A 24,581-nucleotide genomic window follows, 5' to 3' on the forward strand; every position below is an offset into this window, starting at 1 on the left:
GGGGAGAAGATGATGAGGTGGCAGCGGCTAATGCCATGTTTGGTGCTGAGTTTGCTTGTCCGATAGACACAGTGGTTGAGGAGACACCCTGTGATGGAGGCTTAAACAGAGGAGGAGCGTGTGCTGAGAAGCCTCTGATGCATTTGATGGAAAAGTCTGACCATTTTTCAAATAGTAATGATGAGAGGCAAAAGTGTATTGAACAAGTTTTTACTCCTGCGTATATACATTGTATGAATGAAATTAGTGCTGGTGGTGGACCCGACATCAATTTAGAAGTGGACTTGGCCCACTTTGAAAAGCAGCCTGTCACTTCTGGATTTCCTAGTAGGCCCATTCACTCTAATGGTTCTTCTAGCAGGCCCAATGTACCTGCATCTAATACTGGGTTGCATTTTGACCCTTTGTCCAACTTAAACCCGTGTATGAGGAACAATTCTGCTCATACACAGTCAGCCCAAGATTCAATCTCAGCCTCCATTACAGACCAACAGCGAAACCAGAGGAAAAAAGGGAAGATGAAGTCACAGATTGAGGGGTTCACTAGCTTTGCTAGGATTCATGCATTCACAAACAATGCAGCCAAGAAGCACTATGCTAAATCTGTTATTTACAGGCCTGCTGCTACAGCTCTAGCACAGTCTAATTCATTTGCAGGTAATTCTTCTCTAAGAAACCAGATTCTTTCCGAAGCTGTAGCTACTATTCAATTGGGGAAGTCTCTTGGAATAGACTATCATGGGAAAGAAGGCATTGTGCTCAACAAAATTGCTGAATTAGAATTTAAAGACAAGGAGAAAATTGCCAAAGAGGGGAAGACCCAACAATAAAGGAAAGAAGTAGGGCCTTTTGAGTGAATCAATGGGTTTATCATGAAATTAATATCTTGGAATATTAGGGGTATGGGTAAGGTGGAGAAACAGGGCAGAATCAAGAGGCTCCTAAAGGACAGAAATGTTGATATTGTTTTTTTTCAAGAAACAAAAAGGGTAGTTATATCTGATGGTGGTGCTAGAAGGCTATAGGGAAGTAAAAATATGGAGTTTTTGTTTGTTGATCCTGAAGGAACAGCCGGAGGCCTGCTATGTATCTGGGATCCTGCTGTTTTCACACTCTCTGGCTGTTGCTGCAATAAGAGGTACATCTTACTCTCAGGTTCCTTATACAACACCTTTGATTGTGTCCTGCTCAATATTCATGCACCCAATGATGTTGGTGCCAGATCTTCTTTTTGGGCTAATATCTTAAAGCTTAAATCCATTTTCCTTCTTCCATGGTGCATGGGTGGTGACTTTAATGAAATTTGCCATATTAGTGAAAGAGTTGGTTGCTCTAGAAGAGATAGGGGAATGAAACATCTTAATGAATTCATTGGCAATAGTGAGCTTCATGATTTACCACTTCATGGAAGGAGATACACATGGTGTAATGCCCAGGAATCAGAGAAATGGAGCAGAATTGATAGAATTTTACTAAGTCCTGAATGGATGATTAATTTCTCAATGAAATTGTGGGGTTTACCCAAGCTAATCTTAGACCATTGCCCTTTATTAATGATTGAAGATGCCAGAGATTGGGGGCCAAAGCCATTCAGGTTCCTAAATGCGTGGACTCTTCATCCCAGCTTTGCTCAGCTATTTGTCTCATCATGGTCAAATTCCTCTTTTGTTGGCTGGTCTGGGTACATACTCTTCCAAAAGTTAAAGCATTTGAAGCTAGTCTTAAAATCTTGGAACATTCAGGTGTTTGATAATATGGTTTCTAAAATAAAATCTTCAGAAGAAGAGCTACATGCCCTGGATATCACTACAGAGGAAAGAGCACTGCTGGCTTCAGAAAAGGCAAGAAGAAGGGAGGTTAAAGGTGAGCTGTGGAAGCTATACAGAATGGTAGAATGGATTTGGCACCAAAAATCCAGATTAAATTGGGCTATCAATGGGGATAAAAATAGTAGATTTTTTCATGTGGTTGCAAGTTCTCGGCAAAATAGAAGTCTCATCAACTCTATTTCAGTAAATGGAGTGTCCATTGAGGATCGTACTGGAGTTAGGCACCAAATTCTTCTTCACTTTAAGGCCCAATTCTCTGAATCATGGGTTAAGAGGCCTTCTTTGACAGGGGTACTTAACATCATTGACCCTGAATATGTCTCCCGACATCTGGTAGCTAAGTTCAGTGCAGCTGAGGTATTTGCAGCAATCAAAGACTGTAACAACAACAAAGCTCCAGGCCCTAATGGGTTCAACCTACTGTGTTATCAGAAATTCTAGAAGGTTATGAAGCTGGACATAATGCAATTTTTTAAGGAGTTTCACTCTAACAACAGGCTTGCATATGGCATCAATAGCTCATTTATCACCCATATTCCCAAGGTGGACAATCCTATTGGTCTATCTGACTATAGACCTATTAGTCTTATGGGATCTATTTACAAAATCTTGGCCAAAGTCTTAGCATTCAGATTAAAGTCAGTGCTCCCCTCAATCATTGGTGAAACACAGACAACATTCTTAGGAGGGAGAAATATTCTGGATGGGGTGTTTATTGCCAATGAAGTAGTGGATGGTTGGAAGAAGGCCAAAAAGCAAGGGTTGATTCTCAAATTGAATTTCGAGAAAGCTTTTGATTCTGTCAAATGGGAATTCTTATTTTCTTTGATGGCCAGTTTTGGTTTAGGGGATAAATGGATCACTTGGATGAAGACATGTGTCTCTACAGCTAGAATCTCCATTCTAGTGAATTGCTTACCAACTGAGGAATTTTCACCACATAGGGGCCTTAGACAGGGAGACCCGCTCTCACCTATTCTATTCAACGTTGTGGCAGAAGGCCTTAACATTCTTCTAGTCAGAGCTCTCAATCTTGGCATTCTCAAAGGGGTGGTTGTTGGGTCTAACAATGTGCTTATCTCACATTTGCAATTTGCCGATGACTCAATTTTTTTTTGTGAAGCTGATAGTGATCAATTGGTATCCATTAAAAGGGTTCTCAGATGCTTTGAAGTATTATCTGGTCTCAAAATTAACTACCACAAGAGTGTTGTGTGTGGTGTTGGTGTGGATGAAGGTTGTTTAAACACCTTTGCTTCTATTCTCAATTGCAAGGTGCAGAGTCTTCCATTAAAATTTCTGGGGCTGCCTCTAGGAGCAAATCCTGCAAGGAAATCTACTTGGAAGCCTGTAATTGAAAAAATCAAGGCTAGACTGTCAGGTTGGAAGAGAAAGTTGATGTCCTTTGCTGGTAGATTAACTTTAATCAAGTCCACTTTATCTAGCTTACCTGTTGACTTCCTTTCCCTATTTAAAATGCCTGAAGGAGCGGCTAAAGAAATAGAAAGGTTAGAGGCTGCTTTTTTATGGGGTAGTAGTGATCTAAAAGGAAAGTTCATTTAGTGAAATGGGAGGAGGTTACAAAGAGAATTGATTAAGGGGGACTAGGCATTAGAAGGGTCAGAGATGCTAATGTTTGTCTCATTCTCAAATGGTGGTGGAAGTTTGGAATTCAAACCAATGCTCTCTGGAGGTCAATTGTGTGCAACAAATATAAAATCAACAACTCCTGTTGGCTCCTTCCCTTGAGTCCCTCATACAAGCATTCTAGAGTCTGGAGAGACATTCTCTCAATTAGGGCTTTCAATAGGCCTATATTTAATTTCTTTGTGGACAATTGTGGTATCAAGGTTGGGAATGGTATCAGAATCAGATTTTGGTTTGATAGATGGTGTAGTGGCCTTTGTTTGAAATCTTCTTTTCCTCTTCTTTTTAATTTGTCATCTGATAAGGAAGGTTCCCTCAATCATTATTTCGCAAGGAGGTCAAGTCCATTTGTTTGGAATCTCTCCCATAGAACAGAGCTTTATTCTTGGGAATTGGCTGAAGAGGTGAGTTTGAATGCTCTATTATCTTCTGTTCCATCTCTGTGTTTGGATTATGAAGACTGTTTAGTCTGGTGCACTGATTCTGGTCTTACCTTCTCTGTTTCTGCTCTCTATTCTCACCACTCATCTCTCTTTGGCCCTCATCTGAAGGTTAGCAAATTTGTATATGGAATTCATTATTGACCCCCAGAGTTTTTTTTTTTCACCTGGGTAGCCTGAAAATCTAGAATCAAATGTTCTGACTTTCTGCTCAAGATTGGGTCTCTTGACAGCAATACTTCACCCCTCTGCCACTTTTGCAACTCTGAGGTAGAATTTGCTTCCCATGTACTGCTGCATTGCTCTTTCTCTTGGTCAATCTGGTCAGCAGTTATTGAGGAACAGGGTCTTCATTGGTGTATTCCTAAGTCTATAGATGGTCTGCTTTATTGGTGGATGAGTTGCAAATTTTATAATTTTGACAGATTAATCTGGAGAGCAACTCCCTTAATTGTACTTTGGTCTATTTGGAAACTCAGAAATGATTGTGTATTTTCTAATGCACAGCCCTCTTCTTCAAGACTGCTAGATCTTATAAAATTCAGATCCGCCATTTGGTTCAAAGCTTCCATTAAGGAATTCCCATACTCAGTTGATGATCTAGTCTACAATTGGAGACAAATCAGGGGTGGAGTTTAGTGCCCTGGATTTTGTTTAGTAGTCTGTTGCACTGTTGCAATGTTGTTCAGTTCTGCAGTGTCTTGGTGTGTGCTGTTGGGAGCTGGAAGTGTTGTTTTGTTATCTGTGGTGTGCTGGATCACTGCTGTGCTAATATGCCTTGTCTGCTCTATGTTAATCTGCCTTGGTTTGTTCTGTTTTGCCTGCTGTTGGTGTGTTTTGTTCAGCTGGGAATGGTGTGGGTGATCTGTTCAGTTTTGGAGGTTTGTTAGTTTTGGGAAGGCTATTGATCTGTTGGGAGCTTGGAGTTGCTGGGTGCTGGGAGTTGGACTGTTCTGCTTTGGTCTGATGATGTGGGTGACTCTGAGCAGTTGTTATTATCAGTTTGTCTACTATCAATTTGTTTGTCTGCTTTTATCTTTCAGTTTGATGCTTTTATTTTTTCTTCAGCTTTCTCTTGTTGGTGCCTCACCAACTGGTGCTTGGAGCTTCTTCCTAGCTCCAAGCACCTTTTTATTGATATAAATTTTCATACTTTGTATGTTTCATCAATAAAGATTTTGCTATAGCCGATCAAAAAAAAAAAAAAAATTTAGATGTAAATAATTTCTTGTAAAATCAATCTATATGAAATTTTACTCCGATTTTAATTCGACCCCTTAATGGATGGTGTAATTGATTTTCCGAATTAATTAATTTAGTGAAGAAAAAAAAAAAATCATACTCAAACAGGAAGGAGCCAATTTTACATTATCGGCAAATACGTATTGCGGGTGAATATTACTATCGCATAAATCATGATAAAAAAATAGTTTAATTTATGGAACAAACAAATCACGTTGACAGAGAAAAAATGAAAATAATATACAAGTTCAATTTTTAGACTTATTTTATACATTCAATGATGTATAAGTGATGTGATTAGGGAGTTGGAGTCACAGTTGTGTGGTTGCACAACAGTGACTGTTGTGCGACTCGTGTAAATTATTTCAGACTTTGTTTTATGATTCGAACTGTCCAATTTTTAAATAACATTGAATAGAACATATTTATAAAAAAAATTCAATTGATCGGATATCGATAGATCTTCATCAACTCGCATTTGTATTCAGTTTAATATTTATATATTTATTTTTTTATGTATACAAATGGGAGTTGATGAAGGGTCGATTGATATTCGATCAACTTGATTTTTTACATGTATGTTTTATTCGATAATTCTTTAAAAATTGAACGGTTTGGATTATCAAAATAAAATTTGAAATAATTTTCATGAGCCACACAACAGGCGTTGCTGTGCAAGCCACACAATAGTGACCCCATAATCTATTGAATAGTTGATAATTAGAAAAGATATATTTTAGATACGCTAATTAATTGTCATATCATTGACTTAAAAAATAAATCTAATTTTTAGATTAGAATAGCAATACTCTAAAAAAAAATCATTTTAAGAATATTTAAACTTGATATTTCCTCCTTTCAACTGGACTCTAAAAAAATGATATTTCCTCGTGATACTTCTAATTGCAAAATAATATTTCCTCCTATCAAGTAGAGTCTAAAAAAATTATCTGAAAAGCAATTAGAAAATGACGTGAGTGGAAATTCATTTGGAGGGTAACCCACAATCACACACTATAAAAAAATTAAGATTTTAGAAATGATAATTTAGGAACAAAATTATTTTTTAGGAATAAAATATTTTTATTGTCAAAAGTATTATTATATTTTTAACAATGAAAATTGGATATTAATGATGCATTATTATCTTTTAGGACCAAATTATTTTGTCTCTAAAAATTTATTTATTAATAATATTTTAAAAATTTTGTCATGAAAAACTTTATTTTTTATTTTTCGGAATGACTTTTATGATTATTTTTACAATGATAAAAATTGATCTCTAAATATTTTTTGAAACAATATTTTCACTTTAAGGAATCAAAAAATTTGATATCTAAAACTGTTATATCTTGCAGTGACACTAAGTTAAAATTTATACCATGCACTTTATTTGTAAGATTTTTTTTTTTTTTTTTTTGGAACAACAAAGAGAAAACTATATTAATGAAAATTCAATAAACAGAGGGCAACATCGAAACAAACACGGAAAAGCAAGTTCAATCATACGTTGGAACTAGGACTTGAACCTCCACTAATGTTATTTTCATTATTTTATGGGTATAAACAAATTCATGCACAGCGCCTTATTTGAGGTTAATTTAATCTTTCTACTTACTACTTTATTTGGAATCTATCTAGCAAAAAAAAAAAAAAAATACAAAAAAGGGTTTAGTTTTTTTTATTTAAAATTGACTAAAAATTAACTTTTTATGAAAGACAAATTATGAAAGACAAATTGAGAGAGTAATATTGAAAGAGAATTGTAATATAAACTCTGTATATTGAATCAAGATTGAGGCTCCATAATATAGGAGCTTGTTACAAAAACATTATGATGATACAATTGAATATAATAAGAAAAAGGGGCCGAAAGATGATGGCGCACCGAAAGCGGGTGACAAAGGGAATCCTATTATATCATGCTATAATTGGTGTCTATACTATAATATATTAACAACAGATATAGTATTATATTATATTCATATACAATTATATTCATATATTATATTCATATATTAACAGCCCCTCAAATTCAAGGAGGACAAACATCAACCAACTGGAGTTTGGAGACAAGTTCAACGAAGCGGCCAGGAGAATGGGCTTTGGTGAAGATATCAGCAGGTTGATCAGCAGAGGAGATTGGATGGAGATGGACAGTACCATGAGTGACGTGTTGACGAATAAAATGACAGTCAATCTCAATGTGCTTGGTGCGATCATGAAAAACATCATTGTGAGCAATTTGAAGAGCACTTTGATTGTCACAAAAGAGGGCAGTAGCGCCAGAGGGGGAAACACCCATGTCAGCAAGAAGCCAACGAAGCCAGAGAAGTTCCTGAGTAGTATCAGCAAGAGCACGATATTCAGCCTCAGTACTGGAGCGAGCAGTAAGAGATTGTTTCTTGCTGCGCCAAGAAATAAGAGAATCACCCAAGAAAAAGCAGAACCCGGTAGTAGAGCGCCGGTCAGTAGGATCCCCAGCCCAATCAGCATCAGAAAAAGCACGAAGCTGGAGAGAGGAGCGGGCGGAATAATGAAGTCCATGAAACAAGGTACCTTTGAGATAACGAAGGATACGAACTAATGCAGCATAATGAGGGGTACGAGGAGCGGACATAAACTGGCTGACAATATGAACGGCATAGGCAATATCAGGACGAGTAACAGTGAGATAGACAAGGCTGCCAACCAGCTGACGATATAGGGTAGCATCAGAGAGAAGAGTGCCATCAAGAGGTGTAAGACGACTCTGAGGCTCCAGGGGAGTGGAGGCAGTCTTGCAATCCGTAAGACCAGCGCGAGTGAGAAGATCAGAGGTATACTTAGCCTGAGAGAGAAAAGACCCCGTGGAATCATGGAAGATTTCAAGACCCAAGAAATAGCTGAGAGGACCAAGGTCTTTCATCTCGAAATGATGGCTAAGAAACTGTTTAAGGCATACAATACCATCAAGATCGTCACTGGTGATAATCATATCATCCACATAAAGGAGAAGCAAGGTGGTCCCTTGAGCAGTTTTCCGGATAAAAAGAGCAGTATCATAAGAACTGGAGGTGAAACCACAGTCATGAATAGTAGAGCTGAACTTAGCAAACCAAGCGCGCGGAGCTTGTTTGAGACCATATAGAGCACGCTGAAGTTTGCAGACTTTATGAGGTGGATAAGTAGACCCAGGGGGAGGTTGCATGTAGACTTCCTCAAGAAGAACACCATTAAGGAAAGCATTTTTCACGTCCATTTGATAAAGATCCCAGTGTCGGGTGGTAGCAACCGCAATCAGGCTGCGAACAGAGGTGAGACGAGCAACAGGAGCAAATGTCTCCTCATAGTCAATACCATATTCTTGGTTGAAGCCTTTTGCAACAAGGCGGGCTTTGTAGCGCTCAATAGTACCATTAGAACAAGTTTTGATTTTGTAGACCCATTTGCAACCAATGGCAGTCTTGCCAAGAGGAAGATCAACAATGTCCCAAGTGTGAGTTTTGTCTAAAGCCTGCAATTCATCAGTCATAGCTTGCTGCCAAAGAGGATTAGAGCGAGCCTCACGATAGGAGGTCGGTTCATAAGTAGAAAAAGCAGTAGAACCAACAATAAAGTCACGAAGACGAGTGGAAGGTTGTATTACCCGGTGTGGTCGAGTAGAGGCAGGAGGAGCCAGAGGGAGAGACTCACCAGGAGGGGAGGATCCCGAGGGAGCAAGAGCAGGACCATCAGAGGGAGCAGGTGCATGGGACAGACCAGAAGGCAAGGCAGTCTCGAGAGGTGGTGGAGTAAGCTCATCAAAGGACTCGAGAGAGGCCGGCAAGGGCGGTGAAGTAAGCTCATCCGAGAACAGATCCGTGGAAGGGTCAGTAAAAAACAGAGAGGGTGAGGGAACGGACAAACGGAAGAGAGAGAGAGAGGAAAACATTTTGTGTTCCCAAAAGATGACATGACGAGAGATACGGAGTCGCTGGGAGAGAGGATCCCAACAACGATACCCCTTGTGTTCAATACCATACCCTAAGAAGCAACAAAGGCGAGAACGTGGTTCAAGTTTGGTACGTTCATGAGGTTGAAGAAGAACAAAACAGGCAGATCCAAAGACCCTAAGGTTGGTGTAAGGGGGACGGGTGCCATGCAGACGTTCATAAGGAGTGTGATTATGAATGACAGGTGTAGGGATACAATTGATAGTGTAAGCAGCAGTGAGAGCTGCCTCTCCCCAAAAATGTTCCGGACAAGAGGATGATAAAAGGAGAGCTCGAGTAGTGTCAAGAATATGTCGATGTTTCCGTTCAGCACGTCCATTTTGTTGAGACGTACCGGGACAGGAACGATGAGGTTGAGTACCATGACTCTGAAGAAAGGAAAGAAAGTCAAAATCTTTATATTCCATGGCATTGTCGGAGCGAAAAAGCTTAATAGTTTTAGAAAATTGTGTTTTAACCATTGTAGCAAAATTGTAATAAAGTTGTTTGAGCTCAGAGCGATTTTTCATAAGAAACAACCAGGTAAAACGGGAAAAATCATCTATAAAAACAACAAAATAGCGTGCACCTCCCATAGTAGGAGTAGGAGAAGGTTCCCAAATATCAGAATGAATGAGATCAAATGGTGCAAGAGAAACAGAGTCACTTTTATTAAACGACAAAGCAGGTTGTTTGGCAAGTTGACAGGACACACAATCTAAAACATCAGAACTTACATGACCTAAATGACCACTGGAAATTAGAGATTTTAAACGACCAACAGAAAGATGGCCTAAACAACAATGCCAAAGCTGAAAAGGAGATAATGGAGGAGCAGTGGTAGCAGTGGTAGCAGTGGTAGGAGCTGTGATCTGAGAGGAATCTGGAACATGAAGATGGATGAGTTCGTAGAGACGTCCATGCTTACGGCCTATCCCAAGAGTTTGCCCCGTCCGAGGGTCTTGCACCAAACAACCAGTACGGGAAAAGGTAACAGTTAGACCATGCTCACATAATTGACTAATGGAGATAAGATTTAAAGTAAGAGCAGGCATAAGATAGACATGGGATAAAGATAAGTGAGAGGTTGAAACAGAACCAACATGACTTACAGACAGAAGAGACCCATCAGCAGTATGGATAGAAGGAACATGAGGAGTAGAAGAGAGAGGAGTAAAAATAGTAGGGTCAAAGGTCATGTGATTACAACAAGCGGAGTCAAAGTACCAAGAAGTGTTACCTGCGGTGACAGATAAAGCAGTAGATGGAGGAGTACCGGAATTCTGCCAAAAATGTTGAAACATGGCTGCGACGTCAGTTTGAGAGAAGACTGGAGTGGAAGGGTCTATAGGGACAGAGGAAGGTAAATCCTCTGAGGCAGCAGCAGCAGTTCGTTGGGCAGGCATTGGTTTAAACGGAGTCCCATAACGGTGAGAGTGGCTGCAAGAAAAATTCCCGGTGGAAGGACCATTGCGAGAGGCACGGGCTGGATTGCGGAAGCAATCTTGCTGGAGATGACCAGGGCCAGTCTTGTTGCAAAACCGACAAAGACGAACTGGACAATTAACCAGAAGATGAGTCGACGGAAGATGGCGGTTGTGACAGTAATTGCAGGCATTGGACCTCTGTGGTGATGGTGAGGAAGGAGTATTTCGAATCTGGGGAGTGGCAAGAACAGAGTCCACAGGGTGTGGATGGAGAGTACCAAATCTGGTTTCCTCAGACAAGAGTTCAGAAATTGCTTGCTCAAGAGTGGGTAAAGGAGTGCGATGAAGGAGAGATGCGCGGACTAGCTCAAATCGGGGAGTGAGAGCCATGAGAAACTGAACTAAGCGCTGTTGGTCATGGTAGGCAGTAAACAAGGTAGCATCCTTAGTACAATCCCACGGAGGTTCAGAAAGAGCGAGCTGATCCCAAGCATAATACATTTGGGAGAGAAAATCATTAATGGTTCGAGTTGTTTCTTGACGCATACCGTGAAGATGACTCAGAAGCTGATATTGGTGAGCAAGGCCAGTAGTCTGATAGCGTTCTTGTAAAAATTCCCAGATTGCTTTGGCAGGAGAGGAAGCAGAGTCAAGTTGGAACCGACCAAACTGAAGGCTGATAGATGTAATAGAAGTATTGCGAAATCAAGTGATGATCTGATAGTTTTTACTATCCCAATCTTCCAGTCAATCGACATATTTGGTAGCGGAGTCCACGGTAGCGGAATCTGTGGTCCCTTGAACGGGTTTGCACACATCCCCAGTGATGATGCGCCAAAGTTTCTTTCCTTTGAGGAAGCCAGACATAGCTTGTGCCCATAAGACATAATTAGTCCCGTCAAGAATAACAGAAATAGGTTGGGTAGAGGAGTCCAAGCGATCCATGAGCGAAAAATAGCACAAATGAGGGAGATTCGGAAAAAACCGAGAGTACCAGTGAATTCAGATGGTCAAAATTAGTCAGAAAAGGAGTGAACGGACCAAAAATATGACCAGAAAGGCTGAAAATGGAGTAGTCAACGCTGCTGGTCAAACAGGATGGCGCGGCGCACGTTAGCAGAGAGTAGCGCGGCGCACGTTAGCAGGCGAAGACACACGGCGCACGGAAGCAGTCAGGGCTGACGTCAGAAACACGCGGCTCACGTTAGCAGATGAGGCCGCGGCGCACAATAGCACAGCACAGTGTAGGAAGCGCGTAGAGCGCGTCTGGAACGATCAAGCGCGTGGCCGAATGTTCTGGCGGCGTGTGGAGGCGCGTGAGCCGTCAGATGAGGATGAATCTGGTGGCGTTGGCTTCGTCGTGGAGAGACGAAGGTGGTGGTATTGTCCAATCTGTGTATTAGGTAAGGGAGAGGTACGCAGCAATCTGCCAAGAAAAATGTGATGCAGAGACTTAGGAAAAATACCTGTGCTCTGATTCTATGAAAGACAAATTATGAAAGACAAATTGAGAGAGTAATATTGAAAGAGAATTGTAATGTAAACTCTGTATATTGAATCAAGATTGAGGCTCCATAATATAGGAGCTTGTTACAAAAACATTATGATGATACAATTGAATATAATAAGAAAAAGGGGTCGAAAGATGATGGCGCACCGAAAGCGGGTGACAAAGGGAATCCTATTATGGCCCTGTTTGGTAGAGCTGTGGGAAAGTGCTTATAGCTTATGCCTAAACAGCTTATAGCTTATAACTTTCAGCTTAAGCTGATTTCCAGCTTATTCTTAAAGCATCTCCTGCCCCACTCAAAGAATAAGCTGTTTTTTGACTTCCACAAAGCTATAAGCTATAAGCTATAAGCTAAACCAAACACATCAAAATAGCTTAAATTAAGCTGAAAGCTGAAATAAGCTGAAATTAAGCTGTACCAAACAGGGCCTATATCATGCTATAATTGGTGTCTATACTATAATATATTAACAACAGATATAGTATTATATTATATTCATATACAATTATATTCATATATTATATTCATATATTAACATTTTATTTATTGGTTTAATGTGTAAAACAACTTGTGGGGGAAAAAAATTAAATTGACCCCATCAGACAAATTTCTAGGAACTATAACGCATAGATTTAGAAGCTCCCACGTTCAAGCAAGGGGTTGACTTGAACCTTCCAAGATTTGAAATCATTTATTACATATGACAAGTTTTATTATTAAAATCAGCTATATATATTTCATAGCAGTAATGCGACGTATCATGAAAATTTTTTTATAAAAATAATTATGAAAATTTTGTGACTCTTACATTACACTTAGAATAAAGTATCATATACTAATCAAGATAATCTAAAATTTATAAATCTTTTATGATCATTTTCATAAACTTTTTTTCATGATCCCTAACTTTTCTCATTTCATAAATATCCTCTCATTTTATTGGTTAAACAGGCTATGTAGTTTCTATACTACCAACTTTCTTATCCCCTCTCTCAAGTTACTATATTATTTTCCTCAAGTCTTTACACTACCGAGAAAGATATTGAATATAATCTTATTTTTTATCCTATTTTTATACTTCTAGTTACAAATGAGTGAATTTCATGTTTATTTATTAATGCGAATCACATTATTTGGTCCAAGAGAGAAAATGAGATAAGAAAAGTGATTATGTATGGTATTACTCTTTAAAACATAATTTATTTTTAACTTTAAATAGTTCTATGTTTTTGATGTGGCATATTGTCATTCAAAGTACTATAGAATGAACTACAGAGAGTACACCATAGAGGATCCGTAAAAGTGTTTCCTGTCTTTTTTTGTTAAAATAACATTAGTTTTTTATTTATAATTTGAGAAGTTTTTTTATTTTTATAAATAAAAAAAAACAAAAACTAATATGAAAATCTTGCTTGATAGGCAATTTTTGAAAGAAAAAAAAATGAAAATAATACTCCTTTTAAGGACTATTTTTTAATTTCAAACATTGTTTTACTTAAAAAAATATATAGAAGATATTAAATGTTACATGTTTTTAAACTTTTCAATATTTTTGTCTTTGAAAATATGAAAAAATAAAATATAGAAAATACAGATAATATCAAAAAAAATTGAATGACACTATTCATAAAAATTTCTAGAGTCGCCCTGAAAACTCTTGAGATTTCTATCATTTGAATTGTTGAAATTTGATATTTTAAGTAACAACTAGAAAGGGTACTCACAATGAAAAGATAGCATAGCTCAACATCAGTAGTTGGGAGAAAGGTACATAATCAGAACATTCATACAGAGCTAAGCTTCATTGAATCATTTCACAAATCAAAAAGAGAAATTTTAGAGTCACATAACAAACCACATAATAACAGGTTTGGACTTCACACCCTATTGTGTCTATTTTGTAACTTCATTTATTTCTGTCTGTAGTAAAACTAAATTAAATACGATCAAACAAGACATTGTGTGCTCGTGGATAGCCGTGGCTTGCAAAAGGCCTCTAACGGCTTCAATTTGGGCATGGTAAGGCCTGAACCCTCAACCATATCCACCTCATTTTCATCAACTCTCTTCCATTCAAATGATTGAATTAAGGTTCAAAGTGCCAACCCAACCATCTTGTTAGCCAGGCTAGCCCCAGGACATCCACGTCTTCCACTGCCCAACGGAATCATCCTATACCCGTCTCCAACACTGTCTGCTTCAAACCACTCTGGCATGAACTTTGTTAGATTTTCCCATAACTTAGGGTCCCTATGAATGGCCAATGGATTTACCATCAACATTGTGCCTCGCGGGACATCATAATTTCCAACAGTACATTCTTTAGATGCTTCATGTGGGATTAGAAGTGGGAGAGGTAAATATAATCCAAGCAATTCCATGACTACATTTGATAGGTAATCGAACTTGGGCAAGTCTTGTTCCTCTATGAGGCGCTGTTGTCCAACACTAGCAGTCCCGTTTGGTAGAGTTGTAAGAAAATGAATATAGATTATAACTTATAGCTGTGAACATAAGCTGGTAATCTGTTTGGTGCAGCTGTGAGATTATGAATTTAAGCAGCAGAATAGTGTTTGGCAAATAAGCTGTGAAATAACTTTTTGCCGCGTAATTGTCATTTTTACCCAATGAACATAAAAATTGTAGTTTTGTCATTTTCTTCACTTTAAATTTTAAAAAGTTATTTCATTAATGGAAGTTGATATAATAATTACCTAATTTGGTACATTTTTCCATTACCTCAATTTATTTATTTATTTATTTTTAATATTAAGTTCACAAGGGAACAAAAAAAATATCATTGCAATAAAAATGTCATTTTTTTTTTTAATATTGAGTTCACAAGAGAAGCCTAGCCCTTACTCATAATTTCTTTAGTTATGCCTCATATTGTATTTAATTATGATATTTTTTCTTTTTTTTTTCAATTATGACTTAAAAAATTAAAATTAATTTTTTTTAAGTATAAGATATATACGATTCATACATGGCGTTTCCTCTTCTTATTTATACTTTATAACCTGAATACTATTTGATCAAATTGGATAGGCCTGTGATGAGAACAAAATTAGTAAATAAAATAAAATAGATAAACAACTAGAGGACATTAAAATGGATAATTGCCAGGAAAATCATCACAACTTTTTCCTTTTTAAAGGTAACAATAAAAGAATAAAACTTTGAGGCATAGCCTCAACAATTCATATAGGAACACGAAAACAATACTTCTATCAAACAAGTTTTCATGATTTTAATTTTTTTTTTCTTTTCAAAAAAAAAAAAAAAAAAAAGCGATAGCAACATCCCCTAAATTTGGCAGTAGCTGAACAATACAACCAAATCTAAATTCCATCTCTGAGTAGTCTTGAGAAAATTGTTGATGCTATTTGCCAAGCAAACCAAACATATTATCTCCATTAGCTTCTCTTCACTCCCAACAAATATGGGAGGCAAATAAGCTGTTAGCTTTGAGTATGTTGAAATAGGCCTTGCTAGCTCAAACTGAATCCTGAAATCCATGTCCACTATCAACCTCACTGTTTCATCACCACCACCATTGCTGTCTTTCATCAAAACATCTATATATTCATAATCACTTGTAAATTCAAACACCTCATGAACACAACACAACACATACATATCAGAAATGGGTCCTTACCAAAATCCACAGAGAGAGAGATCAGAGAGAGAAAGAGACATGAAGGGCGACCAATGGTAGCAGGCCAGGAAGTTTACAGAGGGAGGCTTCAAAACCATCCATAATAAGCCTAAGGACAATCCACTTCTTCAGATTGCTATTGGTTTCATCTATGAATTCGATGTCTCTCAGGTAGATTAAGATTTTTTCAAGGATCTAAGTCTATGAATTCGAAGAATTGAATCCAAATCCTCGAAAATTGATTGGGAAATTAATTGTAAATACATTTCATTTGGTCATTTTCTGATTCCAGCTTTATGAAAGATGATTGAGATCATACTTCTCACACAAATCTAACCACACACCTTACCTATGAACCAAAAAAAGATCAAAACAATAAAATGAGACAGGAATTCATTAATTCATTAATCCATAGTTTGAAATGAGATAGGAATTCATTGATGCTAATTAATCCATAGATTGGTTAATTGATTCTGATGCAATTGTTGGACTTCAAATCCTCAAGGATAAAACATATTAACAATCAAAACTGCAACATTTGATTTGTTTATGCTGTGTTTGGTTGAGAGATTTGATGAGGGATTTGGAAAGAGAAATGAAAAAGGTAGGTGAAATGTGAAAAAAACATGCCTACATTTCACATAGTTTCACACACATTTTCCCTTTCTCTTTCCAAATCCCTCCCCAAATCTCCCAACCAAACACAGCGTTAGTGTTCAAAGGACACTCAAGTAATCGTAATTTTCTTTGGTCCTCTCCCTTAAGGCAAAAAATTTAGATGATAATAAATTACATGGACTACCTTATAGATCAATTGTTTTGTTTTTAATCAAAAAGAAAAGAAAACTTCATGCATACACATCATACTGTTTTAAAAATGAATTGGTCCCCTAATATTTTTTTAAATCTAGAATGTATTCACAGAGCAAAGACAGAATGTATTCATAGAGCAAAAGAGAAAACAACAATAATTGCAAACATCACCCAAACAAAGACAGAAAAACAAATTCTATGAACATCAAATTGAAAACCAACAAACATCAACTCAAAAGAAAATCAAGTGGAGAGGACACACAACTCTTAGAAGCAAATAGACAGCATGGTTCAGTTTGATTCAGTTATAACCATCATCCATTTTTGCACATGAATAGCATTGGAAATATATAGTGTTGCTCAAAAGTTCATAGAAGTCAGTTGTGTGCTTTTAATAATAATAATAATAATAATAATAATAATAACGATAACAACAAATCAAAGGAAGAGCAAGAAATCTTGAACCACTTAAAAAAATCTAACAATTAGAAGCCTAAGATTTTTTAGGGTTTTTGTTTTCTATCATCAAGAAATTATGTTGTGATTTGATTTGATTAACCCTAGAAATTATGTTATCATTTGATTAACCCTAAAAACCTCCAAAGATGGGCCTGAGAATAGAGATTTGATGGTGAGAAGGTCACAGAAAGACCTGATCAGAGTGGTGTTTGTGACAGAGGGTTCAAGGCGAGGCAAGAAGAGCCTGATCAATGTGTGTATATATATAACATACAAAGGGCATGAAATCTTTAACTTTTTTGTGCAGATCAACGGAAAACAGGGGGCCAAACTAAACGATCGGCTGCGATCTTGGAGATGGAGGAGTTTGTCTCGTCGGTCGCCAGAGAGGAGAGGAGAGTGTTAGGGCAACTGAAGAAAAGGATATATATAGTGGCAGTTTCGTAATTTTTTGAATTTTGGAGGGGCATTTAAGTCATTTCAGCCCCCTTACCTAGCTGCGCGCATAAGCCATATTTATAAGCACCCCCCAGTTGCTTTTCAAAATAAGCTGAAAATGACTTAACTTAAGCTATAATTTGATAAAATTTATACCAAAAACAATAATTTAACTTAAATTAAACTAAAAATAAGTAACTTTTAACCTGTACCAAACAGGAACAGCATTTACCTCTGCTCGAACTTTTGTCATTATGTCTGGATGGTTAAGGAGTAGTGACATTGCCCATGCCATAGGTGTTGATGAACTCTCAATCCCAGCAATTAGCATTTTCTGTTCACATCAGGCCAACAAGCACCTAAATTATTCAAAAATAATATTAAAAATTTTGTCGTGATGCCTTCTGATATTTTATACTACTTATAATTTTTAATTATATATTTTTATCTAAAATTATTTTTTTATGCTCTTTGTGGTGCAAAATTACTAATTAAGATTTGTAATTAAGTTTTTCTAATGTATCTTTTTTAATTAATAAAATTCTAATCAACATAATATTTCTTGTTACAGTCAATCAATCTTAGCTTTAATTTAATTTATTTTTTATTTATTTGCAGAAGCAATTGTTGTGGGTATTATTAATAATAGTTTGCAAGCAATATATGCATTAAGAAAATATATTTTTTTTATAACCGGACATCTGGGTCAGTTTACATGTATCTCGACTAAATCTCAGAACCCTGAAGTTAACGACTAGATAAACCTTTGGCGGCCCCAAGATTTGGGATGTTTAGCTTTCGTGAATTTTGAACTTGCGAGCTCTTAGGTAGTGAGCCATTTGGTTGCTTTTTTCATCCACTAAGCTAAACCCTTTGGGGTTAAAATAATATATATTTTTTTAACATAATCTCAATTGGTGTTTTTCTTTTTTTCCTATTTCTATAATTTCTTTTAAAATTTTTAATTCAAAATACAAATCTAAACCATCAACATCATAAAAAATATTTTTTAGAAATTACAATAACACTCAATGCCCTTAGAATATAAAAATTCGAATACGGTATTGAGTGTTATTGTAATATTTATATATATATATATAAAACTAACCTCTTATTAAAAAAATATCTTGCATCAATCAATTGTTGAATATTACATTTTGTTATGTCTTCGTAATTGTAAAATTGATGTATGTATTATTGATTGATGTATATTGTGTGTTGTGTATTACAAATGGTATGATGGGTTCCTTATATAGATGTAGGTGTAGTGGAGTAGGTGGTGGTAGGTGAGGAGTAGGTGAGTGTAGTAGGTGAGTGTGTGGTAGGTGACGGTAAGTGTGTGGTAGGTGATGGTAAATTATACAATGTACATTAACAGCCCCCCTCAAACTCAAGGAGGATAGGTACTAGCCAACTTGAGTTTGGAGAGAGTAACAAAACAGAAAAATAAACTGATAAATAAAAAATAAAAATGGGATAGGAGACACTGTATGGTTGTGTTAGACCGTTGTAGAAGACACGGTATGGTCGTGTCCGACCGTTGTAGCAGACAGTTTTCGGGGTCATGTCGGACCGTTGTAGCAGACACTGTGTGGTCGTATCAGACCGATGTAGAAGACAGTTTATGGGGTCATGTCGGACCGGTGTAGCAGGACAGTTTACGGGGTCATGTCGGACCGTTGTAGAAGACAGTTTACGGGGTCATGTCGGACCGTTGTAGCAGGACAGTTTACGAGGTCATGCCGGACCGATGTAGCAGACACTGTGTGGTAGTGTCAGACCGATGTAGAAGACAGTTTATGGGGTCATGTCGGACCGTTGTAGAAGCTGACCGGAATCAATGTCGGGACAGTTTACGGGGTCATGCCGGACCGGTGTAGAAGACAGTTTATGGGGTCATGTCGGACCGTTGTAGAAGACAGTTTACGGGGTCATGTCGGACCGATGTAGCAAGTTGTGGTGGTGCACCAAGGGGGCGACTTAGGGAGTGCGCCATGAGCGACTTATACATGATACTGTGTATAACCCCCCCTCAAACTCAAATAGGTGTGAAGATAAAAACCTATTTGAGGTTGAAAAGGGATTGATAAAGCTGACCGGTGTAGAAGACACTGTATGAGTGTGTATATAGGCTGCCCAAAAGATATACATGGATGTAGATATCGAGCCCTCAAAAGTCGTGCCCTCAAAAGGTGTGCCCGCACCCTCAAAAGGCGTGCCTGCACCCTCAAAAGGCGTGCCATGAAAAGGCGTGCCAGGTTGTCGGCGTCAAGAGGCGCGCGATGCGCGTGGTTGCCTCGGCTATTTAACCAAGACGGAGGAGGCAGAAACTGAGACAGAAAAACTGAGAGAAACCTCTGAAAAATTCTTCGTTTTGCTGAGAAAGAGAGGTCATTTTGCTGAGAGAGATAGTTTGTAACACTCTGTTGCGCAGAAAATGGCCTCGTCTTCCCGTGGACTGCTCACCCTCTTTCCCGATCTCAACGAGTCAACAAGAGAGATAACTGGTGTGGTGGCACTGGAACCTCAACCAAGCGCCCCGGAGTTTGCTCCGTTGAACTTTCCGATGCGGTCTGTGGAGCAAAGAATGGCAGTGCAGTCGGATGTGGAGGCCAATCAGTATACATTGAAGTCATGTGTGGAAACCATGACTGCGGTTACAAACTTGTCGAACCGGCTGCAGAGTAGGGCAAATGAGGTGCAGCAGTTAAACTCCCAGCTGGCTCTGCTCCAACGCATGTATAAGGATGCGCGAGCAGAGATAAGTGTGCTAAAGGCGGAAAATAAGGAGCTGAAACGGAAGGCCACCGTGATGTTCCGTTTTGGAGGTCCGCCATATGCTGCAGTGGAGGAGTATGGGGGAGTGAACGTGCTCGGTGGCGTGGAAAATACGGAGGCAGCACCGTCAAGGGCCGCGCAGGACGGAGGAAAAAAGAAGAGACCTGCAGTAGAGTAGAGAAGGGAAAAGAAAAATCCCACGGGGGGTGTGGTTGTTTTGTTGGTGTGTCTGTTTTTTTTTTTTTTTTTTTTTTATGTAAAATGGTGAACGGGGTGAGCCCCGACATGAATAAAAGGAGTGGTATGCAAGTCGTCTTCGTTTTTTTTTTTTTTTTTTTTTATCTCAGAATACGCAAACAATTGATGTGCAAAATTTTGGGGGAAGGACTGTTATGCTATAATAGAAATTTTCAAAAGAGTAACAGTTTGATGGGGTTTCCCAGAAGTTAATTTGTTTTGTTTTTGTGTTGTTTTTGTTTTTGTTTGTTTGTTTTTTTTTTTTTTTTTTATGTTTGTTTGCAAAGGACGTGATGGTTGGAAAGTCAAAAAGGAGGAAGAGATAAAGTAGAGGTAGTGCGCCAGAATAGGAAAATAAAAAAACGAAAAGAGGAAAGTGGAGTGGGGAACAGGATTGTAAGGAAAAATAGGTTTTAAAAATAAAAAGGAGGAAGAGATAAAAAAAGAATAATAAAGAAATAAATAAACAAAGGAGGAAAAGAAAAAGTGGTGGCTGGCTCTCTCTCTCAGCATCACGTGGGTGGTGTAAAGAGAGTGGTTGTAAAATGTGTGCACTGGGTGATGAGGAAAAGCGGCCTAGAAAACACCGGGTTGCGCTGGAAGGCTGCTTCTCGGTGTATGTAGGACCTCAAAAACAGAGGTTTGTGGTCAAGACTGAGTATGCAAATCATCCACTGTTCAAGATGTTACGTGAAGAAGCTGAGTTGGAATATGGGTTCAACAGTGATGGCCCTCTTGCTCTTCCATGCAACGTTGATCGGTTCTACAAGGCTTGAGCCTGGTGAGAGTGGCCTGCTGGTGGGCGACGATGAAGGGAGCGTCTGAGACGAAGAGACGAAGAACAAAGCTAGCAGCACAGAGAGCAGACAGTGCGCGATCTGAATCGTCATCGTTGAATGCTTCTCAGGTCCAGATTTTATTGGATCCACAGGACAGGAGGAGGAGGAGAGACTCAAGCAAAGAGTGAGAGCAGTGCGTGAGAGCTACAGATCATGGTCGGCGGTGGTGGTGGATTTGCATCAGCCGCAGTTATCGGCGATGTCGCCGTTGGTGACGCTGTTGGGTGGGTTCACTGGAGGCATCGGAATTTTAGCTCCGTTTCTGCTATTTATGGCACATAGGGTCTGAAATGAACGACGTTTCAAGGACCGTGATGAAGACGAAGAAGGAACTGAAGTAGCCATCGGAGCTCGCAGTGAGGTCGCCATCTTTTCTGAAGAGAGAGATGGCAGATTCGATAGATCTAGATTTGGATCTGGATGTGTATCGTCGGTGCCATACATCATCATGTTGGAGCGATGGTGGCAACTGAGGATGTGCAGATCAACAGAGGAGGAAGGCCGATGACCATGGAGGTGGAGTCGCCGAGGAGGACGGACCCATGACCTTACCATTTATCATGGCTGTAACAGTTTTCAGACTATGACTTAGATGAAGAGGCTAGTGAAAGATGAAGTTACAGCGGAGTCAGGGTATGTGTAGTGGTCCGGCGGGCGGCCAAGGCGAGGCTGCCGCCCGCCGGTGAAGCAGAATGAACAGGTTCTTAACCCCGCTCTGATACCATGTAAAATTGATGTATGTATTATTGATTGATGTATATTGTGTGTTGTGTATTACAAATGGTATGATGGGTTCCTTATATAGATGTAGGTGTAGTGGAGTAGGTGGTGGTAGGTGAGGAGTAGGTGAGTGTAGTAGGTGAGTGTGTGGTAGGTGACGGTAAGTGTGTGGTAGGTGATGGTAAATTATACAATGTACATTAACAGTAATTGTGAACGAATAGATGAATGCACAGACATGGCTAAGAGGACAAACGTTAAAAAAGAAAGAAGGGTAAAAAAAAAATAAAAAAAATAAAAAATAGTAATAATACTAATAATAATAGTAAAAATAGTAATAATAATAATAATAAATGAAGAAAGGAAAAAAATAGTTCTAAATCTCAACTGCTACTGATAAAGAATGGGTGTTGATATATGTTTTATGATTTTTCTATGTTGAAAGCTACCTAATTTATATTGAAATTGAGGCCCTAAAGCTACCTCATTTGTATTAGAAATGAGTTATTAATTTGAATGATTAGAACTTTGAAATGTGATTTTAAATTTTAAATTGTGATTTGTTACAAGTCGCTGTCTAAAGGAAGGGTTGTTTTATTTTGTAAGTATATCTCATTATCTTTGTGTTGTCAATTCAAATTCTTAATCCTTTACCTTTTATATACGAATCTTAGTCATTGAGAAAAACAAAAGAGAAGGAAAATACTATTTATACATAATTTTTCGTTAGAATAATAGGCTGTGGTGACACTTTTTGTAATTACATATTATTTTAATAATTTTATATTTTGTATTTTTTTTTTGTATATTATTACTCTAAAAAAATAGTGATTTTGGATTCCAATATAATATCGTTTGGTAACATTTTTGTTTTCTAATTTTACTTTTTTGAAAATTGGATCAAATATTTATTTGATATACACTATTTTTATTAAAATTTTTCGAAGTTTTTAAACTAAAACGAAAAAGTGTTTCGAAATAAATTTTAAGTTATCTACTTCCTTCCCTACCACTTCTGATGAGTTTTGACCATCCTTCTCTGCCACTTCTAACTATCACTCACTAGTACGAGAAGTAAACGATCATAGATCTGGGATCTTCAACCACCCCATGAACTCCAACCGCCAGCCCCACTGGTGGCCACCACATCCAACCATCCTTCATTAACCGTTATCATTTCTGACAATTCACCAAATATGTTTATTTTTAAGACATTTGCATAAATTAAATAAGTTCTTTTTTATATATATATATAAAAAAAAAACTCATGTTTTATGTAAGAGTGGTGTTACATGCACTAATTAGTGTACTAACTTGTGTATTAATACTAGTTATGACATTATTATTAACCCCACTCATTATACAAATTACAAATACCAAAAATATCTTAAATTATACCACATCGTCAATTGATATATTAGTTATTGCATTAAATGGTGTGTATAGCATTATTCTTTATGTAAATAGAAAATTAGAAACTACCAATACTATCAAACGACACTGAAAATTTTATTGTTTGAAACCGATTAGCATAGAGCATCCGTATGATAATGATCATCTTACCAATATAATCCAGTCATTATATTGTTGGTGTAGAACTTTGGTTCTGTTTCTTGCAAAGATAGCAAACTGTCGATCATGATAATTATTTAGTAATCTCGGAATATACACACGTGGTATTCAATCGTATTGTGATTGGTGGAGAAAGTGAGTAGGTGGGAGTATTGTGTTGGGTGATTAAGAAACATAAAATAACATATTTAATAATGATTGGTTAAGGAGTATGAACACATAGTATTCCGGGAATATTCAATAATTTCCCATCGATTAGTGTCTTCTTCATTTGTAATATATGATTTTGCAATTTGTTTATTAATAAATCATCAAGTCAATTAATATATTTTAATGATACCAGAAATTTGTTTTAATTAATAATTAAGATAAATAAAAATATTTCCAAGAGAATATTTGTAATTTTTCAAACTATAAGAGACAATCCGTATTTTAAACATATCTCAGGGAGTATATTTATAGTGTACCCATAAAAATACTAGGGGAAATAACAGTACAGTGTGTAGCAGTCCAAAAAAAATTACAAATCAATTATACACTTTAATAATTAAATTAATATATTTTTCCATGATTTTGCAATTTGTTTTTACTGTCATCAATGTCAGGTTATTCCCCCAAAATACTACTATCATATAAATATAAAACAATGTCTACTTTTGGTTTGCAAATGGCCTCCAAGGGCTTCAACTTTGGCATGGGGAGACCAGAACTCTCAGTAATCCACCGCCTCTACATCAATCTCTTCCATTCAAATGATTGAATCAAGGCTCCTAGTGCTAGCTTAACAATTCTATTTGCCACTGCCAAATGGAATCATTCTACAGGTGCATATAATCGGAGTGCATCATTGATTGCATTTGTTAAGTAATCTAGCTTGTGCAAGTCTTGTTCATCCAAGATTCGGTCTTGTCCAATGTTCTGAAAAGCGGTTGTGGTCGCCGTAACGGTGGCGGTGGCGCGGTTGCGGGGTGTAAAGGCCGCAGCGTAACGGTTGCGGTTACCGGAACTGTGAATTTTT

General features: G+C 37.7%; 1 protein-coding gene and 1 long non-coding RNA gene across 2 annotated transcripts; one reads left to right on the top strand and one right to left on the bottom strand.

Annotated features, from left to right (window-relative positions):
• The first annotated feature begins 1,037 nt into the window (after nucleotides 1–1,037).
• LOC114285538 (uncharacterized) lies at nucleotides 1,038–2,270 on the top strand. The gene has a single exon (XM_028228578.2). It carries the CDS (start codon nucleotides 1,038–1,040, stop codon nucleotides 2,268–2,270), a length of 1,233 nt encoding a protein of 410 aa, XP_028084379.2.
• Nucleotides 2,271–15,168: 12,898 nt separating this feature from the next.
• Nucleotides 15,169–17,376, bottom strand: LOC114285564 (uncharacterized). The gene is made up of 2 exons (XR_014332875.1): nucleotides 15,708–17,376; nucleotides 15,169–15,627 (listed from the first exon to the last, which is right to left on the bottom strand). It is a non-coding gene; the product is annotated as an uncharacterized LOC114285564 (long non-coding RNA).
• Nucleotides 17,377–24,581: the final 7,205 nt, after the last annotated feature.

This window comes from Camellia sinensis, chromosome 6 (genome assembly GCF_055761805.1).
Source record: "Camellia sinensis isolate YWXY chromosome 6, ASM5576180v1, whole genome shotgun sequence".
Lineage (NCBI taxonomy): Eukaryota > Viridiplantae > Streptophyta > Magnoliopsida > Ericales > Theaceae > Camellia > Camellia sinensis.

What these genes read in the sequence shown, in the direction of transcription:
- LOC114285538 (XM_028228578.2), top strand. Translation starts at nt 1,038, where the DNA reads ATGGAGTTTTTGTTTGTTGATCCTGAAGGAACAGCCGGAGGCCTGCTA.